Genomic DNA, 21891 nt, shown 5'->3' on the forward strand with positions numbered 1-21891 from the left:
GCCAAGGTGCAGGCAATTCAGGATTGGGTCCTACCTACTAACTTGAAGGCGATCCAAAGATTCCTTGGCTTCACCAATTATTACCGTAGGTTTATTGGCTCATTCTCCTCGTTAGTGGCTCCTATCACTGCCCTCACTCGAAAAGGAGCAAACCCAGCGGAGTGGTCCGCAGAAGCACTGGCGAGTTTTTCAGCTCTCAAAGCTGCATTCATTTCCGCCCCAGTCCTTAGACACCCTGACCCAGGACTTCCGTTTATTGTGGAGGTGGATGCTTCGGATGTCGGTGCTTGTGCCATCCTCTCTCAGAAAGACTCACAGAGTAAAAAACTACATCCTTGTGCATTTTTCTCGAGAAAATTTCTGCCAGCGGAATGTAATTATGACGTCGGAAACCATGAACTATTGGCTGTTAAGTTGGCATTGGAGGAATGGCGACATTGGTTGGAGGGGGCTGCACACACCATTACCATCTTCACAGACCATAAAAACCTCCAATATATTCAGACTGCAAAAACTCTGAATCCCAGGCAGGCTCGCTGGGCCCTATTCTTCACCAGATTTAGGTTCATCATCACATTTCGTCCAGGTGCAAAAAATATTAAGGCTAATTCTCTGTCCCGAAGTTTTTTGGCGCAGCATCCCCAAACTCCTGACTCGCAGTCTATTATTCCTTCCACTTCAATTCATCTCGGACTCACCCAGGATCTGGGAGCCACTATCCAACACTTCCAGAAAATTGCTCCCGTTCAGACACCTCTCAACAAGTTATTTGTCCCGGTTCATCTAAGGAAACCTGTCCTCATAGAGGGTCACAACAACCGCTCTGCTGGTCATCCGGGAATTCATAGGACTATTGAAATCCTTTCTCGCTGGCTTTGGTGGCCCACCTTATCGGATGATGTGGAGACTTACGTTCGTGCCTGTCCTGAGTGTGCTAGAAACAAATATGCTAGGAAACATCCTGCTGGTCTACTGCTACCCTTGCCTGCTCCAAGCAGACCTTGGTCCCATCTTTCGATGGATTTTATTGTGGACCTTCCAGTATCTGCAGGCCATAACACCATTTGGGTAGTCGTGGACCGATTCAGTAAGATGGCACATTTTATATCCTTACCCAAACTACCGGATGCCAGGACTTTGGCTACCTTGTTCCTGACCCACATCTTTCGTCTCCATGGTCTTCCTGAAGACATTGTCTCGGACAGAGGATCTCAGTTTATTGCACGATTCTGGAGATCTTTTTGTAAGTCCATTGGGATCACTATCAGTCTGTCCTCAGCGTATCACCCGCAGTCGAATGGACAGACAGAAAGAACCAACCAGTCCTTGGAACAGTTTTTACGAATCTATGTTTCAAAATTTCATGATAACTGGTCCTCTCTCTTGCCCTGGGCGGAATTCGCTTACAACAATTCCTGCCATTCCACAATACACACATCTCCGTTCTTCTGCAACCTTGGATTTCACCCGAAGTCTAACTCTTTCTCTATTGCTGTTCCCAGTGGGGATTCTGGAACACCTGCTTTTACTGCTAGGTTGAGATCTATCTGGAAAAAGGTGCACTCTGCCCTGGGTCAAGCCTCGCAAAAATCCAAGGCTTTCGCTGATCTGCATCGTGTGCCATGTTCTCTGAAGGTGGGAGATCGAGTTTGGTTGTCCACACGGAACATCAAGTTGAGGTAACCTTGCAAGAAACTGGGGCCCCGATACATTGGACCATTTTCAATTGAGAAAAAGATAAATCCGGTGGCTTTCAGGTTGAAACTTCCACCGTCTTTAAAAATACCATCTACCTTCCATTGTTCGCTTCTGAAGAAAGTCCCTGCTCCCAGCAGATTCAGTCAGCCTTCCTCTAGCAGGCCCCGGCCCTTGGATGTGATGGGAGACTCGTTAGAGAATTTTTCAGGAAGTTTCCTACTAAACCGGGGTGTCGGGGTTCCTTAACCCCTCCTCAAGGGGGGGGTACTGTTACGAGCCGCCGCGGCTCGTCTCCTGGTTCTGCCAGCGTCCCGGCCGTCACCTTGACGACCGGGACGTCACTTCCGCTTCCTGGTCGGCCGTTGCCAAGGCAATGGTCCGACGCTGATAATCTAGCGCTGCGTCCCAGCGGTACTAGTGGCCGGGCGCATGCGCATAATTTAACACAGCCTGTGGGCTGATTAATGCAATTATCATGTGGGCTGTGTGAGACTCAGAGCTAGGCTCTGATTGGTGGCTTGTGGTATTTAGGGCAGTGAGGTCTGCAGCCTCACTGCCGGTCATAGCATTCTGTCCTCAGTTCTGCTGCCTGCTTGTGCTATCCATTTTGGTTCCTGCTACCTTGGATTTGACTACCCGTGTTTTGACCCCTGCTTGTTATTGGACCTGTGACCCTTCTCTTCTGACCTTGACCTTTTGCCTGGAATCCGGATTTTGCTTCTCTGCCTGTGAGTTTGACCCTTCGCTTGCCCTTGGATATTGCATCTGTGCCTGTGACCTTTTGACCTAGGATTCTTCTTATACTACAGTCCACCAATCACTCCACTTCTGGGAACTCCTTTAAGTCAGTATACGTTACTCGACCCTCGGTCGGCCCGCAGCCCAGTCTGTCCCCACCACTAGGGGCTCCAGTGAACACCTGGCCTTCTGAGTAGTTCCCGAGTTTCACTGTACTGACTTGGGAGTTCCTAACAATATCCCTACTGTTCAGCGCTGCGGAACAACAACAACAATAATATTATCATAAAAAAACAGTGGAAATTGAATTCCCTGTGATTTGCTGTAGAGTGCCTCCAGAACGGTCATGCAGTACGCCTCAGTGATGTACCCATAGAGGTGCGCAGGAAACTCAGCGATGTTCAGGTACCATAGTACCCAGTAACTAGTACAGCTGCACATATCTGTGATATTTGGCGGCTCATTGTGGGGAATTGAATTTCCTCTTTAACATCCATATAATTTGCCGTTTATCTTGTTTGTATTTAAAACAAGGGAGAGAGAATGGAGTCATGGATCGGGGAGAAGGTATCAGGGAAGAGGTTTTTTTTCTGTAGCCTCTTTTCACTGTGCATAATATTGAAGTGCATATAGGGGAGTGATGATACCTTGTAGGTGTTTGGAATCAGGGGTTATAGGTTGGTGGGCAAGTACAATAAAAGTCACAATAAGTGGGCGCCAGACCCTTATTATCACAAAATAAACTCTTTATTTACATGACTTTTCACTCCAGCTCAATACTTGGTTACAGACACTGGTACAGTAACAATGTACAGCTCCATATTCACTCCTGCACAGAATGGTTGACATTGATATAGTGATATCATGTCTCCTTACAGATTGGGGGAGATTCAGTTTTAAAATCCATGCACGGTCTCTCCGGAACAGCCGCGGAGCACCTCGCCCAGATTTTTTTTCCACAGAAATAGCCCTCATTTTTGCTCATGCCCAATAGAGGTGCGAGAAAAACTAAGCGGATATTCTTACGTATAAACAGTAAAAATGCGCAGCCGCGTTGCTCCTCGGGACATCACGGCAAATTTAATTCCCCATTCACTTTAAGTTACAGATACAGTTCAAAGCAGTTCACATTACAGTCAAGGTTAACTCACTACACCTCCCAGACGCCTCATAGCTCTCTTTCACACTACCTGTCTCTCTCCAGTCCCCTCTCAACAGCTTCTAGGATGATCAGCTGATCCAACCCTTCAGTGGCTAAACAACAACTTTCCCTTGTCTCTCCCCTCTGACACCTCCAAACAGCAGGGGCACTCTTCCCTTAAAATCATAGTATACCTTGGTCTACGTGGTAGTCAGACATGAACCAGCTCCCCTAAAGCGGGAGGGGGCTTTACATTTATAACCTCAGCACACCCTACTCATCAATATGCATATATTTCCTTGTTGCTATGTAAGAGTGGAAAACTGATGGGAGAGGGGGTGGAATAGAAACTTGTTAAGGTACACTGGAGAGAATGAAAGTTCCCTGAATACTGTGGGAGAAACCCTGACAAGCAATCACATTTTTTCTGAATTTAACTGAAACTTAGAAGAAAACCTTCAGAGAGGATTCTTCTGACTTTTTCCATAAAAATCTTAAAGGAATAAAGGAGTAATGCACCTACTTACATAAAAAAGTATTTTGTGAGCTAATTAAACGTAATAAGCAATAATTAGCCATAGTAAATAGACGCCATAAACTCTACCAAGTACTCTTAGAAATTACGTGAAATAATAAGATTAAAAAAGTTAAATTGCATATTTCCAACACCATCGTCCATGAAAAAAAGATAATTATGTTTTGCATCATTATTAAAATATGATCCATGTACTGCTATTCGAATGAAGAAGACAAGAATACTGCACATTTGGTACGCTATATAGCACAGCATCCTCCCTGTTATTTTATTGTACGCTGTGCCATTGTTCAACTGTCAGCAGTTACTCGCTTTATTCAGCAAACCAGATAAAGCTATTGTTGAATGACACATTTCTTGATGAATCAAGTAGGTAAAGGTCAAGCGATTGCATTCAGAGGCTACCTACAAGGATTCAATTATCCTGTCTCTTTTCACAAATCTTTTCCAGATTACAAAAAAATACAAGAAAAAAAAAAGAAAAGGCCTCATATAATAATGTTTTTCCATTTATATGGTGACAATAAACCAAATAAGTACAAAATTTAATTATATTGCAAAATGATTTAATAAAGAAAAAAACAAAACAGCTCCCTATTATATATAGAGTCTCCAACTTTGCACACGGAGGTCTTTTTTTCTCTTACTCTCAGATTTACTGTTTGTTTGTACAACAAGTATATAGCTACAAATAGAGCAAGTTTGAGATTGAGGCTCAACACACAACAGTGTGCAGAAAATTCATTGTGTTGTACTGTATTGACTACATGAGTATGAACCACAGTGGAATCCACCTGTTTTCTACCTTAAGATATAGTATGTGCCTATTATGACTGCATTATATATGATATAATAATATATCCTCCGCTGTAAATTATAATGATATTAGAATTTAGAGGCGCTCTGTGACGAAAAAAAACCCCACAGGGCAACAGGTAGCTTCTAAAATCCATAAGAAGCTAAAGAAATGGATACAATGGTCTTCAGAATCGAGAAATTTGTCCCAGTTTGAAGTGGGCAGAGTTAGAATAATATGTAGCCAGATTATCACAATTTCCACTGTAGCATAAAGGATGACAACAGGATTGCGTGTGGAAGGGGCAATGTCATGATGTGACGAGGGGAATAGAGGCAACCAGGTAGTCACAGAGCTAGAAAGTGACATAAACATGGTCCCTCAACAACACAGAGTATTAATGGGAGGCAGCTGTTAAACTGATGTAGAAAGATTGTGGTGTCAAACACAACTCTATGAAAAGAAGTTCATCATGAATGGATAATACGTACATACAAAATAGCAAAATATCTTGGGTGGCTGCAGCACAATTTTAACTATCCAGGAGTGCTGACAAATTTATAAACACACAATGAGAAAGGAAAGGTATAGTCCAATAAAGAAAAATGGCAATTTTTCAAGTTTGAAAAGCATGAAAAATAATTTGTTTTAAACTAAATGCAAATCTTTTAATGTAATAAGCAAAACTTTCTGAAACATTAATACAAATTCTACTGAACTGACACCAAAAATACATCACGTCTCATTATGTATAAAGTCAAAGTACATATTCATACAGCTAAGCCTAGGACTATGTCATCCTTGGTATTATGCATTGGATCTAGTCCAACTCTGACTCTTACTTCCCCTTCAGTTCTGCCTACCTGACTGTTAATTTTGGTACATCTGCGAGGATACAACAGAGGCATTAGCTGGTGTGGCAGGAGCAGTGCTTATGTTTGGGTCTGCAGTCAACTTCACCATCCTCTTGGAAGAAGAAGAGGCACTCAACCTTCTCACAGGTTGAATGTAGTTGTGGTGTCTGACTACTGCTCTTTACAGGCAATTGGAAGCTATGGCTTGCTCATGAACCAGCTGCTTGGTGGCATCATGGAGTATGCCCAAATCACTGAATAGGCATGTGACCTGCTATCTGCCTGACTCTGCCATCATCTCACATTTCTGTCACACATTGTACGTGCGGTGTGACCACTGTCTTATACTTCAGGTTAGAACACCTGGATATTATGAGGTATTAACAAATGCAAAGAGACATTTGCAGACTACCAGCAACTACAGAAGTGGTCACAGGATACTCATTGCCATTCTGTCTAAATACACTGGGAGCTGCTGCCATAACGGTGCTTGTAATTGCCTTGGCAGTTCTGTAACTGAGCAACAGACTAGGCTTCACAATATTTTCACCAACATATGAGTCTCCAGCTTCCCCTAAAATATTGACTTACATGGGGATAGCTAAAAGCAAAAGAGAACAGCTCCTTTTCTCTGTAGTGTGAACAGTTTACATGCTTTATATAACTTTGCACTGCTCAAGCAATGTGGCTTTAAGCTTCAAACATTGGGTCCAAAACCTGAAATCTTACATGGACTGAGCAAGCAATTTAGCTAAATGTAAAATGTCCATGCTTGCTGACTCTCCTGGAATGACCTGGAACCCAGTGAAATGATGGGTAACTTCTCAGGCTCCAGAAGAAGACCACCAACATTGATCATACCCACTAATAATGATAAACTCACATTGATTAGAGGATATAAAGCAGGCACAGAGAAACATAATAAGTATTCAATCTGATAAGAGAAAAACAAGAGGAATCCCCCTCATTTAGCTAAATAGCTAATATAAATCTGGAGAAGAGTGGTGACCTAGTAAGAAGTGGTAATTTCCTTGTCAATAAGTTAGTTCGGACCTAGGAAGGTTAGGGTTTATATTGTACTAGCCATCAGTACCACTTACTTGAATGCATTCGCATCTCTGTGGACTTTGTAGTTGTCAGCACTTATTCTGGAGATGATTCTGGTCACTGCAATGAGGATACCAATATTGACCTAGTTGCAAAATTAAAAAAAAGAGTTTAATCAAAAACATTTCTACTGTTCTAATCTTCAGAAAGGTAGGGCACAAACTCCAAACTAAAATATGCATTTAAAGATCCATTTACTAAGAATCGTTCATATTTAGAATCAAATCATATTACAAATCAACAATGTTAATTATGGAGAAAAATAAAATATGTGCTACAAGTATTATTACATTAAAAAAAAACATAATTTCCATTAAAGGGCTGGTAAACTGACCTCGAATCCTGACTGCGGATTTTTACAGCGATCATTAAAAATATTTTATCATCATTTATTTATATAGCGCCACTAATTCTGCAGCGCTGTACAGAGAACTCATTCAAATCAGTCCCTGCCCCATTGGAGCTTACAGTCTAACTTCCCTAATATACACACACACACACACACACACACACACACACACAGAGACTAGGGTCAATTTTGATGGCAGCCAATTAACCTACCAGTATGTTTTTTGGAGAGAAACCCACGCATACACAGGTAGAACATACAAACTCCACACAGATAAGGTCATGGTCGGAAATCGAACTCATGACCCCAGCGCTGTGAGGCAGAAGTGCTAACCACTAGGCCACTGTGCTGCCCAAAATTAATGTAAATAGCCTTTTTTTACAAAAAAAAAACCACGTAATTCGGGGATACTACAAGTGGATACAAAGAATCGTCTCTTGTTGAATAGGGGTAGAGGTATGCTCTGCTTTGACAGACACAATACACTGCAAGATACGTCCAGTACACATGTGAAGTATAAAGTACCATCAAAACGCACAGACAATAAAAAAAAGTATTCCGTGATTGTCACTTGAAACTAATATAGTCACTTATGCAAGTGAAAATAATATATATTTTATTTGTACATTTAATACATTTATCAGGATGCTATTAATGTCTAATGCACATAAAATGCATTTTTACAGTGCTCCTGATTGCAAACACATGTTCTAGCATGCAAACGTGACCTTTGTGACTATCACTTACACCTGACCTGTAGCTGGTGCAAGTGATACGACAGAAAAACATGTATCTTTGATATGACCAAAGCTTAAATCGGGCGCAGCTGCATGTTCTTACTGTACATTAACCATGTGTAAACACCATCTCCCCTTCCCGTTCCGCCCATGAAATTGTAGGCTGTCATAGATGTAGTTGCACTCACTGGCATATAGTCTGGTTCTGGGCATGCATAGAGCGATTTTAAGCAAACTACGAAACGTATCAGCATTTAGGTTCCTTAATGAATCAGGCCCTCAGTGTTCGCGGAACAAATGGCTGGTTGTGAGCCACAATCACCAATCACTTGCCTACTTCTCTGGCTCAACCAACCAATCAGATGCCTTCTTCATTTGCACAGAATGGCCCTTTCTTGTAAACCTCTCTGAACTGTTTGCTGTCAAATGCAGTGATTGACATTAACAAAACCGGTTCTACTACCCCTGTAAGAGCACTAACCAGAACTGAAAACGACCATAGAAAATGGATTATTTTGGTAATTTGGCATCAAAGCAAGAAGGATAAACCAAATCTTGCAGAACTAACCCTCTCACTCCATATGGTGCAACTTTTTGCGTATGATGAGGTCAGAGGTAGGCTATTTAGTGGTTTGTCTAAGCTGTTCACCATCAGTATGAAATTATTATTAGAGTATTAATGCTTGCCCATAGTTCATGCTTTAAAAATAGCCTTCAAAGTCGCCAAATATTGGCAAGTTGCAGAAAGCGCAGTATAATACATTTACCCCCTAGACTGCAGCAGGTTTTCTTCCATGATCTGTCTAGATCTTGCTACATCATTATTGCCCTCGATTTTGACAAGTTTACCCCATAGCCTTCCCATGTCATTATGCACTTGCCACCATGCTTCATGATAGTGATATTACTCTTGGGATGATGTGCAGCGTTAGACTTCAGAACTGTAACTTCAAATTATAGCGCCTGGGGCGAGAAACAAAAATGCCACCCTCCTAGCCCTCAATTTTAACCAAATTAACCTAAAATATTCTTAAATTGTGCCCCCCTTCAGCTTTGCACCCTTTGCATTCACCCCTATCGCACAGTCCTAGTTACGGCCCTATTAGGCTTCACCAAAATATAGCACCTAGTACTGAGTACACAATGTTCAGGCTTGGTCTCATCAGATCATAGACTGTTCCTCTAATTCATATGTGGCTCTCCGATTTTTTTAGGTGTATATTTTACATGTTTTATTGGCAGTTTCCCGAAGTAAAAGTTTTATTTTCTATTCGAAATTTCACTTACACTAGGTTTGCTAAAGACACTTTTTACATTCAGCTATTTGATGTTACAGGATAACCTTAAAAAGGATTTCCCATAAGAACTGGAGGTGTTTTGAAAACATCTCCATGCTAGCAGATACAAAGCAATTTTTACTGCCTTTTAACCAGAGGTGAAACAGAAGTGTGTCGGATTGCAGGGAATACCAAGAAATAATGTTGCCACAAGTATAGAAAACATGTACAAAAGTACAATCAATTTCCTCTTTCTAGCAGAAAAAAAAATATATTTAATATGTGATATATATATATTGTTTTTACAATATCTAAGCTGTTATGGCAGAATAAGGGATATTCTGTTGTTTTGCTGCTATCTGGTACAAGACAACAAAACAGGAGAAACACTTTTTCTTTGTACATGTGGAAGATTTGTAATGAGACAGTTAATTTTAATTATTATTAAACAATAAGCTGCATTGTTTTGACTATTGTATTTATATTGAAACATTTAAAATGACGCATATGTAGCATTTGTCTCATGAGGGGAGAACCTTGTTTAAAAAAAAAAAAAAACTATGGTGCAAAATACAAACGCTGTCTGTTCCTAAACTGCTTTCATTTGCTTCCTTGTGAAGATGAGCTCTGACGGTGCTGGGTTCTAGCTGCAGGGTATATCATTGCCTGATATTTCACAAGGGCGAGCACAACGTGAAGAGAGAGAAGCAAGCCAGTCACAGAGGAAGAAACTACATTGGCAACATTAATTGGATGGATACTGAGCTCAATAAAATAAAGCTAATTAATGAGGTTACAGCCATGATAAACATGTCAGTTCTGTACCAGTCATACTCCCCAAAGGACACTGAAACTATTTTCTGCTATACTGAAACAGATGTGACTGTTCCATATTAAAATCAATTGTGGCAGATGTGGCTCTGTGCTACCATTCTATAATGTTACAATAATTGAAAATGAAATGCCTTACATATAAAATCCAGATTGGGACTGAACTGAATGCCACATTATTAGAAATACCGGAGCAACAAACAAAAACATATTTCTGTCAAACGATTATTGAATACAGTACCTAATGAACCGGAAACACCAAAATAACTTCTCCCCTGACAATGAACAGCAAATGAACTTCAATTAGTCTAGGGACATTACGCCACAAAGACACTGCTTCTCCATCTAATTACTTTGTGTCCCCTCCCTGGTAAGTAAGAAAACCGTTTCATTTAGCCGTGATAGTGATTTTGCACATTTCTATGTAATTTAATTTCTGACATAATTTAACTGCTGCAATATATGTGTGTCAATATGCAAGCTTCAATCCTGTGTACTCCTCTAAGAAGGAGTCTTATGTGCATTCTACAAATGATCAACATAGTACATGGAATGGGGAATATGTAATAAAAATACTGGGGAAAAACTGTTTTTATGTTTTGTCTTTTTATCCCTTTACATACTGTATGAGTTTATATTCATGTTGTTATATTTTTATATATAATGTAAGGTTTCAAAACAGGCAAATGCAGACACTATAGTTTAAACAGGGTCTTTAATGACATGCACCATCTAGTGTATTTTCTGTGACTCTGCGCTGTCTCGAGTGCCATGACGGCAGATATGAATGCAACTAAAGTGGTGTAGAACTGTCTGAGTTCAAGTCAAGGAGAAGAGGCTGGAGAACTGTGAGAACATGTCTTTACTGTGTGGTATATACAGAGAACTGAAGATGGCTGCCAGCTATTTCCTGTCAGCCAGCACTTCCTGAATAGCAAGTGGATGTCATTTCCGCCAACCATACATAGCATACATCGACAGGTGGCTATTGATGGCACACATCAGTTTTGGCTGGACTACAGATGAGTCACCAAAATCATGTTCCTATCACTCACACCTCTAAAATGAATCTGTGGTGCAATTAAAGGTGCAAGCAGCAACTCGCAAGTCTACAACCATACTTGCCTATTCTCCCGGAATTCCCAGGACTGCCGGAAGAGTAGGCATTTGCCGAAATTCAGTGAATGGTGGGGGCGTGGCTTAATTGTTCCATTAAGCTCCACCCCCTCTATTCAATGCCACAAATTTCCCCCCGGAGAAGTATTAAAAGTTGGCATATATGTCTACAACTCTGTAGAATTTTGTCTACTACTATTATTAATAGTAAGTTTGCCTCACAAGCATCTTCTGAACTTGCTCTGTGGAGATGTGATCCAGCAATTTTGCTTTTATTAATTTCAACCTTGTCCTGCTTACATACAGAAAGCACCTGTCTGGTAACACGGTTCTTGTGGAAGTTGTTGTTCTTTCATTTATGCTGAATTTAATGTGCAGACTTGTTGCATTAAAAACACAAAAGAAATACAACAAGCTCATTCATTCTTCGGTTTTGTGCGACAGCTGCTGCAAATATTAAAGGGGTTAAAGAATGGTACACATATCTATTTTCTCATGTTGGTTTGGTTTGCTGTGGGAGCTGATAGGTTAAATATTTTAGAACAACATATGGAGTAGAATCAAATCTTTTTCCACAGTAAGTAGTACTACATTTTAATATCAAAGCAAACAACAAGTGTATCATTCCACTCAGATAATGGAAAGTACTGTGGAAGGCAATATCTGGGTATCAGTGCGTTACCATGGATTGCGCAATTATCTGTCACTGGAGACTATCTAGCAAGCGTTTCCATAGTGATCTATGCACAGCTATTTTAATTAGTAAACAGCATTGCAAAATTAACTTATTTTTATGTGACATCAATACAATGTCCTTACTTGCTGTTTATATAAGTATGGTTGGAATCTTTTTAGTATAGTAGAAGGGGTATGTACATGTGTACCTACTCCTTCTACTATATAAAAAACTATATTTAGGCAGGAATCTCTATTCTCTATAGCTTAGACCACACCCTTTATCCATTCACACCCAAACTGTCCAGGCATGCTCATTTATTGTGAGAACACATCCTTTTTGTGGTAAGACCCTCCTCTTTTTTTCCATCATCTGTACTGCTGGGAGGACAGGGAACTGTACCTGTTGTTTTATTGATCTCCTTTAAATTGTAAATTCGAGTGAGTAGAGCAAGTGTGTGTTTCTGCATTGTTATCATGGTATATTCTATGTGCCATTCTTTTTGTAAAGAGCTTTGCAATATGTCGAAGTTTGATTGGGAGGGCATCAAAAACCAATTATTTTGTTTGAAACAGACCAAGTGTCACTCACCGGACCGTGAGTGCCTCTTCCCGGACATTTAGGAACCGTGGCCGTCCACCATCCTGAGGGTCTGCGCATGCGCAGCCCTTTTCTATACTTTAGTGTATACCCCTTTAACTTAATTGGCAGATCAGGCAACCTCCCTATATTAAGCACCTGTGGTCACCACCACGTTGCCTGATCTTGGAGTCTCATTCCTCATGAGTCTCTGAAGGTGTTCCTGTATTACTTGTGTATTCAGTGCTGCTGATTCCTGTGGTTTCCAAACCACTTCTACTACTGTGGTTCCATACCACTTCTACCATCAACTGTATCATCATGACTGTTTGCTGATTCCTATCCGCTGCCTCCGTGCACTACAGTCTTCTACACCACTTCAACGTTATTTTATATCAATGTGACTGTTTGCTCATTGCTATCCTCTGCCTCCGTGCACTCCAGCTTTTACCTCACTCACCTGCTTCTCATCAAGTCTGTTTGCTGATTTCTATCCGCTGCCTCTGTGCACTACAGGCTCCTGCTTGCAACTCGCCTGTGTTCAACATCGTGACTGCCAGCTGACTACTATCCGCTGCCTCTGTGCACTACAGTCTCCTGCTTGCAACTCGCCTGTGTTCAACATCGTGACTGCCAGCTGACTACTATCCGCTGCCTCTGTGCACTACAGTCTCTTGCTTGGAACTCGCCTTTGTTCAACATCGTGACTGCCAGCTGATTACTATCCGCTGCCTCCGTGCACTACACTCTCATCTCATCTTTGCTGTGACTTCCTCGAGACTGCCACTTTTCATTACCATCTGCTACACTTCGTGATCTACAGCTCCTGCCCTGCGCTGCACTCCTGTTTCCCATCGCTGTTGGTTCCTGTGGTTGCTACTGGTTACCTCCGTGTGCCGCTGAGTCCTGTCGCTGTGGTCAGCGCTATCGTCCATCTCCTGCTGATCCACTCTCCACGCCTTCACGTGTTCCACTGGCCTCTACCCTCCTGTCAGCATTGGATTTGTATCTCTTCTACTACCCTCTGCTGGATCATCTCCATTCTCCTGGGTTTCCTATGAGTCCAGTTCCACGTGTTGCTGACTCCTGTGGATTCGGGTCCCTGTCGGTCTACTCACCTGTGCGCTGCACCTGCTAGACCGCTGCTTCTCCTATCCAGGGACTTCCTATCCAGTCGGCCTCCAGCCGCTCAGGTACCGCTGCAATCCCATCTGACTGCTACTGCTGAACCACGGTATGCATACTTCTCATTGACTGTGCTGTGTATTGCATATCTTGCTGGACTGTGTTTGGTTCTCTCTGGAGTCTGCTATCCGCTGAGTCTATTGCCATCATTGACTGTGTTATCATTGTGCTGGACTACTTCAAGAGACTTTCTAGATTGCAGACCTGATCAGTCATTTACATATATATATACCTATATTGTGCATATTACTGTGGATCGTGTATAAGGTGCCTGTGTATATCCTGTGTTGCAGTCTTCCCCCGTGCACCTCCTCACATATATATGCAGTGGTACAACTTGCTGATGTCAGACCACTGATCCCTGTTTCCGGCATCACCTGTTCCATTATCCTCTCACATAGCAGTGGTACAACTTGCTACCGCAGACCACTGACTACCTGGATACCTTCACTTGGATCCCATTCCTTCACTCAGACAGCGGTACAACTTGCTACCCGCAGACCGCTGACTCTCATCACCTCCTTGTTTCTGTTGGACATTCCTCCTCACTATAGCAGTGGTACAACTTGCTACCGCAGACCACTGACTACCTTCACGTGTCCTTGTCCATACAGTTCCTTGTGTATCATTACCTCATTATTACCAGTGTTGCTAGTCATAGACTTTCCTGAGCATCTCATCGGCCATCATTTCATGTTCCGTGATCACCCAGCTACCAGAGTACCCTATTACCATCTACATTGCTCTGGTAAGCCTACCATCTGGTGATCCCTGGGTAAAGACTCCTAGTGCCCGTGACAGTAAGATCAGGCCATGACAGACCCAGATGTGGAATCTACCGCCAAAGAGATGCTGCAACATCTGGTTAGCCGTGTGGAGCAACAGGATGCCCGCCAACAGCTGTTACTTCAGTGTTATCAGTCATTAACCTCCCAAGGAACATCTGGACAGACTGTGACAGCTACTACTGAAGCTCCTGTGCTTTCCTCCGTTTCCCCATTGCCATCCCAGGTGTCTATAGCTTCCACGCTTCACCTGCCTACTCCGTCAAAGTACGATGGAGACCCCAAAACTTGTAGGGGTTTCCTTAACCAATGTTCAGTCCATTTTGAGCTCCAACCTCAAAATTTTTCTACCCATCGTTCCAGAGTGGCCTATCTTATCTCTTTGTTTTCAGGACAAGCCCTGGCTTGGGCCTCCCCTCTGTGGGATAGGAACGATCCAATATTACAAGATAGTGCCAAATTCATTTCTACATTCCGAAGTGTGTTCGATGAACCAGGTCGTGTGACCTCCGCTGCTTCCAGCATCCTCCGTCTGCGACAAGGATCTCATACTGTAGGCCAGTACGTCATTCAATTTAGGATCTTAGCCTCTGAACTTCAGTGGAACACTGAGGCCCTAGTTGCCGCCTTCTGGCAGGGGCTTTCCGATAAAATTAAAGATGCACTGACTACCCAAGAGCTTCCTTCGTCACTTGAAGATTTGATCTCTCTATGCCATCGTGTTGATATGAGATTTCGTGAAAGAGAGGCTGAGAAAACGACTTCTGCTAAAGCACCTTTTCGCTCTAACCCTCAATTTCGTCCAGTTTCACCCGCTGTGATTCCCATGGAGATTGGACGTTCCAAGTTATCTTCTGAGGAGAGGAAACGAAGAGTCAAGAATAGACTCTGTATCTATTGTGCTGATTCCACTCATGTCCTCAGCTCCTGCCCTAAGAGATCGGGAAATGCCAGGCCCTAACTAGTTCTGGAGAGGTGAAGTTAGGGTCCCTGGAGTCCTCTCCATCGTCTATGAAATCTAAAGTCTGCGCTTTTGATGTGACTATTTCCTTTGCTACCAAGACCTTTGAGTCACAGGCATTGATTGATTCCGGAGCAGCAGGAAATTTTATTTCCAAATCGTTAGTTAATCAATGGTCTCTACCAATGATTACCTTAAAAACTCCCATTACTGTGACGGCTATCGATGGATCACGTCTCATCAACGGTCTCATCACCCAGAGTACGTCTCCAGTAACCCTTCAGATTGGTGCTCTGCATCATGAAGAGATATCGTTTTTAATTCTTCCTGTTACGACAAGTCCGATTGTCCTAGGCCTTCCATGGCTTCAGTGTCACTCTCCCCAGATTGACTGGCGCACCCCTCAAGTCACGTCTTGGGGGCCTGAGTGTCACCATCATTGCCTTTCCCAAGTCATTCCTCTCAAGGTACAGCAAGCTTCCATTTCAGCTATTTCACCGGGACTCCCTCCTCAATATGCTTCATTTACCGATGTTTTTGATAAAGCTCAGTCTGAACGTCTTCCTCCTCATCGTTCTTGGGATTGTCCGATTGATCTTCTTCCTGGCAAGACTCCTCCCAGAGGCCGGGTCTATCCACTCTCGTTACCTGAAACTCAAGCTACATCTGAATATATACGGGAGAACCTCCAGCGTGGGTTCATTCGACCTTCCACCTCGCCCGCTGGAGCTGGGTTCTTCTTTGTCAAAAAGAAGGATGGATCATTACGCCCTTGTATAGATTTTCGTGGACTCAATGCCATTACTATCAAGAACCGGCATCCCATTCCGTTGATCACTGAGCTATTTGACCGCATTAAGGGAGCCCGTATTTTTACTAAGTTGGATCTTCGTGGTGCTTACAATTTAATCAGAATCCGTTCCGGTGACGAATGGAAGACGGCGTTTAACACCAGAGACGGGCATTACGAATATCTGGTAATGCCTTTCGGGCTATGTAATGCCCCCGCTGTTTTTCAGGGCTTCATCAATGAGATTTTTCGGGACTTATTATATGTATGTGTCGTCGTCTACCTGGACGACATATTGATTTTTTCACAGGACCTGCCTTCTCACCACCAACATGTGGCAGAAGTCCTCTCCAGGCTACAGAAAAATTCATTGTTCTGTAAATTAGAAAAATGTTCATTCGAATTACCCCAGATTCCATTCTTGGGGTATATTGTTTCCGGAGTTGGTCTGAAGATGGATCCTGACAAAGTAAATGCTGTACTACATTGGCCCCAGCCAACTACTCTTCGTGCCATCCAGCGTTTTTTAGGTTTTGCCAATTACTATAGACGCTTCATTCAAGACTTTTCTTCCATTGCATCTCCTATTGTGGCCCTGACTCGTAAAGGGGCTAATCCTAAGCAATGGTCTACTGAGGCTATTCAAGCCTTTCAAACATTAAAAGAGTCCTTCTCTTCGGCTCCAATCCTTCGTCAGCCTGATGTGACACTCCCTTTTTTCCTAGAAGTAGATGCCTCCAATGTGGGCTTAGGAGCTATTCTCTCCCAACGCTCGGAACAGCAAAAATTCCACCCTTGTGCCTTCTATTCTCGGGGCCTCCTACCCGCAGAGAAGAATTATACCATCGGAGACAAGGAATTACTGGCTATCAAAGCCGCATTAGAGGAATGGAGATACTTGTTGGAGGGAGCTCGCCATCCGGTGACGATCTTCACGGATCATAAGAACTTGTCATATCTCCAGTCTGCCCAATGCTTGAACCCTCGTCAAGCAAGATGGTCTCTTTTCTTTTCCCGTTTTGAATTAATAATTACCTTCAAACCAGCTGCCAAGAACAAAAAAGCTGATGCCTTATCTAGAGCCTTTGCTACGTCCTCTGATATAGAAGAGGTTTCCAACCATACCATTCTAGACCCCAAATGTATCTCACTGGCTGCTTCATCCACCAAAACGCTACCATTTGGGAAGACCCTCGTGCCTCCTACTCTAAGGAGGAAAATCCTTTCGTGGTTCCATGCCTCTCGTTTTTCTGGACACGCCGGTGAACACAAGACTTTTGAGATCCTCTCTCGAAGTTACTGGTGGCCTTCAATGAGGAGAGACGTCAAAGAGTTCATTGCTTCCTGTGAATTATGTTCGCAATTCAAATCCTCCCGCAGAACCCCAGCAGGGTTGCTGCGACCACTACCCATTCCGTCCAAACCATGGACCCATATTAGTATGGATTTCGTTACTGACTTACCACCTAGTAAGAACCATAACACTATTTGGGTGGTAGTGGACAGATTTTCGAAGATGGCTCATTTCATCCCTCTGTCTGGTTTGCCTTCCTCGTCTATCCTGGCTGAACATTTCATTAAAGAGATCTTCCGTATCCATGGATGTCCATCTGAGATTGTGTCTGATAGAGGAGTACAATTCGTGTCCAGATTCTGGCGAGCCCTTTGTAAAACCTTGGGCATACGATTAGCACTCTCATCTTCTTACCATCCACAATCCAATGGACAAACCGAACGCGTCAATCAAGATCTTGAGACTTTTATAAGGATATTTTCATCAGCCAATCAAGACAACTGGGTAGAGTTACTCCCTTGGGCTGAGTTCGCCCATAACAACATGTACCATGAGTCATCATCCAAAACTCCATTCTTTGTGGTCTACGGTCACCATCCGTCTTTTCCGGAATTTCCTGCCCTCCCGCCCACCCAAGTTCCTGCGGTGGAGACTGTTTGTCAGACCTTTAAAAATATCTGGTCTCAGGTTAGAACCTGTTTGAAGAAGACATCTGTCAAATATAAATCTTTCGCTGATAAGAAGAGGCGGGCTATTCCACCACTAAAAATTGGAGATCGTGTCTGGTTATCCACAAAAAATATTCGTTTGAAGGTTCCATCCATGAAATTCGCCCCTCGTTTTATTGGTCCATATAGGATCATTCAAGTTATCAATCCAGTATGTGTGAAACTCCTTCTTCCTAAGAGTCTTCGGATTTCTAATGCCTTCCATGTATCTTTGCTCAAACCTCTTATTATCAACCGTTTTTCAACTCCTCCCTCAGCTCCGCAGCCAGTTCAAGTCCATCAGGAGGAGGATTTTGAGATTACCGAGGTACTAGATGCAAAAATTTCGCGAGGAGTCCTCCACTTCCTCGTTCATTGGAAGGGCTTTGGTCCTGAGGAGCGCTCTTGGATCAAAGCTGAAGATCTTAATGCTCCTGCCCTTTTGAAGAAGTTTTACTCCAAAAATCCGGACAAGCCCGGTTCCAGGCGTTCTGTGCCCACCTTTAAAAGGGGGGGTACTGTCACTCACCGGACCGTGAGTGCCTCTTCCCGGACATTTAGGAACCGTGGCCGTCCACCATCCTGAGGGTCTGCGCATGCGCAGCCCTTTTCTATACTTTAGTGTATACCCCTTTAACTTAATTGGCAGATCAGGCAACCTCCCTATATTAAGCACCTGTGGTCACCACCACGTTGCCTGATCTTGGAGTCTCATTCCTCATGAGTCTCTGAAGGTGTTCCTGTATTACTTGTGTATTCAGTGCTGCTGATTCCTGTGGTTTCCAAACCACTTCTACTACTGTGGTTCCATACCACTTCTACCATCAACTGTATCATCATGACTGTTTGCTGATTCCTATCCGCTGCCTCCGTGCACTACAGTCTTCTACACCACTTCAACGTTATTTTATATCAATGTGACTGTTTGCTCATTGCTATCCTCTGCCTCCGTGCACTCCAGCTTTTACCTCACTCACCTGCTTCTCATCAAGTCTGTTTGCTGATTTCTATCCGCTGCCTCTGTGCACTACAGGCTCCTGCTTGCAACTCGCCTGTGTTCAACATCGTGACTGCCAGCTGACTACTATCCGCTGCCTCTGTGCACTACAGTCTCCTGCTTGCAACTCGCCTGTGTTCAACATCGTGACTGCCAGCTGACTACTATCCGCTGCCTCTGTGCACTACAGTCTCTTGCTTGGAACTCGCCTTTGTTCAACATCGTGACTGCCAGCTGATTACTATCCGCTGCCTCCGTGCACTACACTCTCATCTCATCTTTGCTGTGACTTCCTCGAGACTGCCACTTTTCATTACCATCTGCTACACTTCGTGATCTACAGCTCCTGCCCTGCGCTGCACTCCTGTTTCCCATCGCTGTTGGTTCCTGTGGTTGCTACTGGTTACCTCCGTGTGCCGCTGAGTCCTGTCGCTGTGGTCAGCGCTATCGTCCATCTCCTGCTGATCCACTCTCCACGCCTTCACGTGTTCCACTGGCCTCTACCCTCCTGTCAGCATTGGATTTGTATCTCTTCTACTACCCTCTGCTGGATCATCTCCATTCTCCTGGGTTTCCTATGAGTCCAGTTCCACGTGTTGCTGACTCCTGTGGATTCGGGTCCCTGTCGGTCTACTCACCTGTGCGCTGCACCTGCTAGACCGCTGCTTCTCCTATCCAGGGACTTCCTATCCAGTCGGCCTCCAGCCGCTCAGGTACCGCTGCAATCCCATCTGACTGCTACTGCTGAACCACGGTATGCATACTTCTCATTGACTGTGCTGTGTATTGCATATCTTGCTGGACTGTGTTTGGTTCTCTCTGGAGTCTGCTATCCGCTGAGTCTATTGCCATCATTGACTGTGTTATCATTGTGCTGGACTACTTCAAGAGACTTTCTAGATTGCAGACCTGATCAGTCATTTACATATATATATACCTATATTGTGCATATTACTGTGGATCGTGTATAAGGTGCCTGTGTATATCCTGTGTTGCAGTCTTCCCCCGTGCACCTCCTCACATATATATGCAGTGGTACAACTTGCTGATGTCAGACCACTGATCCCTGTTTCCGGCATCACCTGTTCCATTATCCTCTCACATAGCAGTGGTACAACTTGCTACCGCAGACCACTGACTACCTGGATACCTTCACTTGGATCCCATTCCTTCACTCAGACAGCGGTACAACTTGCTACCCGCAGACCGCTGACTCTCATCACCTCCTTGTTTCTGTTGGACATTCCTCCTCACTATAGCAGTGGTACAACTTGCTACCGCAGACCACTGACTACCTTCACGTGTCCTTGTCCATACAGTTCCTTGTGTATCATTACCTCATTATTACCAGTGTTGCTAGTCATAGACTTTCCTGAGCATCTCATCGGCCATCATTTCATGTTCCGTGATCACCCAGCTACCAGAGTACCCTATTACCATCTACATTGCTCTGGTAAGCCTACCATCTGGTGATCCCTGGGTAAAGACTCCTAGTGCCCGTGACACCAAGTAGTAGAAAAGGGGGGTCAGAGTGGCTTGTGGATGTCCCAGGTGTAAGGACCCTGGCAACTCTTGCAAGGTAAGTAAAAAAAGATTTTATTTTTCTTTTAACCCATTACACTCCACCAAAATAACATTTTAGTTTTGTTTGGAGTTATGCTTTAGGTTTTCTGTTACTTAGGAACTCCTAATTTTTTTTTCTTGCTTTAGAGGATAAGGAGAAAATGGAGAAAACAATGACTGGTAAGGGTGTGTATCTTGAGGTAGTAAGGAGAAGAAATGCATGCTGGGAAAAGAGAGTAGAGGGCACAAAGGCAGGGAGGAGCACACACAGTAGACAGACAGGAGAAAAGTAGACATAGTGAAGACAGCAGAAAAAGAGAACACGCAAAAGAACGGTAGGAGATGTCATGAGCCGCCGCGACTCACTGCTCCGGCCTGTCTGCGTCCTGCCCGTCTCTTTGATGACCGGGACGTCCCTTCCGCCTTTTCATCCCGGTTGCCTGGGCAACAGGCGGGATGCTTTCTCCTCTATGCCTTAGCGCCCGATGAGCTGTCAAACAGCCGGGCACACGTGCACAGTTCGTCTAAAGTGATTACAGCCTCCTAAGGCTGATTGGTGAAATTAATTACAGTCTCCTAAGGCTGGTTAGTGCAGGTTATTTTTCTACATCCTCATTGGACAGCATGACTATTTAAGGAAGGGAGGACTTAGCCTCCCTGTCGGTTATAGCGTCCAGTTTACTGTTAGGTTGCCTGCTCCTGTTTGTTTTGCTGAATACTTTGATTTCCTGTGTATGACCCTTTGCTTGAACTCCTGGATCTTGGATTGCCTGCTTGTTGCCCTGACCTCTGCTTTGTTACCTGGACTCCCATTGATTGCTGCCAGCCCTGACCTTTTGCCTGTACCTCACCACATTTCCTGCTTCGGACCTAAACCATGGCCTGTTCCTGACCATTTCGCTTGTCATCACCTGCTATTCCGGGCTGCGCTACATTCATAAACTTGTACTATGCTGAGTGTAAGACCTGGGGGCATCCGACTACCTGTGACCACAACAAGCTCTATGGGAAAGGCGGCTGCTATTTGTGAAGACCTCTACATCCTGTTCTACAAGCTCATGGTAGTAGTCGGTAGACATAACATTATAACCGGCAAGTGAAGAATTTGGAAGAACTTACTTCCATGGATAAAAGCGGGATAAATCCTTCTCCAGCCTAGGTTCTGGCTGGCCAGA

General features: G+C 43.6%; 1 protein-coding gene across 2 annotated transcripts in view; it reads right to left on the minus strand.

The window, feature by feature from the left end:
• The window catches only part of ADGRD1 (adhesion G protein-coupled receptor D1), a 434837-nt gene that overhangs the window by 68482 nt on the left and 344464 nt on the right, over positions 1–21891 (minus strand). For both annotated transcript variants that reach the window (XM_075176425.1, XM_075176435.1), the window contains one exon: positions 6863–6954. In XM_075176425.1, the coding sequence (XP_075032526.1) occupies positions 6863–6954 (92 nt within the window). The remainder of the gene's footprint in view (positions 1–6862; positions 6955–21891) is intronic.

Source organism: Mixophyes fleayi, chromosome 1 (genome assembly GCF_038048845.1).
Source record: "Mixophyes fleayi isolate aMixFle1 chromosome 1, aMixFle1.hap1, whole genome shotgun sequence".
Classification (NCBI taxonomy): domain Eukaryota; kingdom Metazoa; phylum Chordata; class Amphibia; order Anura; family Limnodynastidae; genus Mixophyes; species Mixophyes fleayi.